Consider the following 1,700-nt stretch of genomic DNA (forward strand, 5'->3'; position numbering starts at 1 on the left):
ATATAATAGACGTTCACCAATTAATCTCTGGCCAGAATGGACAGGTGCAATGCATGGAGATGATTTAAATGATATATTTGGTATTCCATTTAGACATCCTGAAAAATATGACAGACAAATTTTACAAGATGAAAAAGATTATTCAGAAATGGTAATGTGGGCTATAGGTAATTTTACAAAAGAAGGTAAAACAACAGATGGTTGGAATAAAATAGATACTACTAATCATAAAGCTTTTGTATTATATGGAAAATTAGGGGAAGGTGAAGAAAAAAAATATACAGATGTTACACCACCTACATGTACTGAATTTTATAAACTTTATGAAGAATCTGTTAAAAGGAGAAAGAGCTTAAATAGCATTACTACAACACCACCAAATTTACCAGAGTAAGTACTGAAAATTATTTTCAAGATTAATTTATAAGAAGTACATATTCTGCATTTTAATATTCTTTAATTAATAATAATTTTAATAATATTAATTTAATAATTTTTATTTCTTATTTATAATGCTAATTAATCTTATTTAAAAAAAAATTTTCTAATAAAAATATATTTTAAAATTTCTTTTTCCTTGTTTAAAATTCTTGTTTACTTTTTATTTATTTATTTTTTTCTATAACTTTATTTATATCATCCTAGTGCAACATGTAGGAGACTTTCTGAAGTCATAGAAGCTGAGACGGCTATCCAATCTATATATAGATTTGTATTTATCTAAATACGAATGAAAAAAAACAAAGTTGTAGAGACCATTTTTGGTTTACACTTTAGATTAATTTTCAATAAATATCTGCTTATACTATTTTTGATAATCAGAATTTTTAACCTACCAGTCAGAACTTATTATGGAGTCTAAAGCTATCGCTACTTAGATTTTAAGCAATTTCCATTGAAGTACATAATTCAAACTTTGAAATATTATATTCATTTAAAAAATATGCAAAAATTATGTTTAATAAGCTTTTATTACTTTTGCAAAAAAAATTACTTATAATAATTTTTTTAGATAAATTAAGGATTAAATTTACAGATATATTAAATTTTTATAATGTAATTTCACCTGAACGTAAACATGCACGAAATTTTTTGAGTTTGAATAATCTCAAATGAACATTTTTTTTAATATTTTTCTTTAAAAATAAATAATTTATGTTTTATATTTTTTTCAAAAAATTATAAGTACTTCAAATGAAAGAACGATTGTTTAAGTTGAATTATCTCATCTAAATTTGTGCAAGTTTGTACAAGCTTATATGAACATATTTTTTTTTTAAAACACGTTTCTTGAGAAACTCGAGCAACTCGAGACAAGCATTTTTGCAACATTCTAATTTTATATGCTTAACTTATGTACTTAGGTGAGATATAACCTGAGGTAAAATTTTAATCTCATAGCTCTATTGTACGCGGCAGTAAAGCACTTTGTTTGCAAGTGTATTTTTTTAATTTTTTAAATGTATCTTATTGATATGCTTATGAAAATATGACTTTTAATAGCCCATTTTTTGCCATTTTTCATAATCTTTTTGACTAGCTACATAGAATCTAAAATTTTTTAATATAAATAATGTGGTAATATATCTAGAATCTTCTATATTTTAATAAGCTTAAAAAATCAGTTGGTGCCAAAACATCATTTTTTAAGTTATCAGGAATTTCTTTGCTCTAATCAATGTTAAAATTTTCTTCAACAC

At 23.6% G+C, this 1,700-nt stretch overlaps 1 protein-coding gene across 1 annotated transcript; it reads left to right on the forward strand.

The window, feature by feature from the left end:
* Position 1: 1 nt before the first annotated feature.
* SRAE_0000077200 (Carboxylesterase, type B domain-containing protein) lies at positions 2 to 394 on the forward strand (the record flags this gene model as incomplete). Its single annotated transcript, XM_024646715.1, has 1 exon — positions 2 to 394. A coding segment is annotated over one exon (393 nt), but the record flags the coding sequence as incomplete, so codon positions are not given.
* Positions 395 to 1,700: the final 1,306 nt, after the last annotated feature.

The sequence above is a fragment of the Strongyloides ratti genome, scaffold srae_scaffold0000038 (genome assembly GCF_001040885.1).
Source record: "Strongyloides ratti genome assembly S_ratti_ED321, scaffold srae_scaffold0000038".
Taxonomy (NCBI): domain Eukaryota; kingdom Metazoa; phylum Nematoda; class Chromadorea; order Rhabditida; family Strongyloididae; genus Strongyloides; species Strongyloides ratti.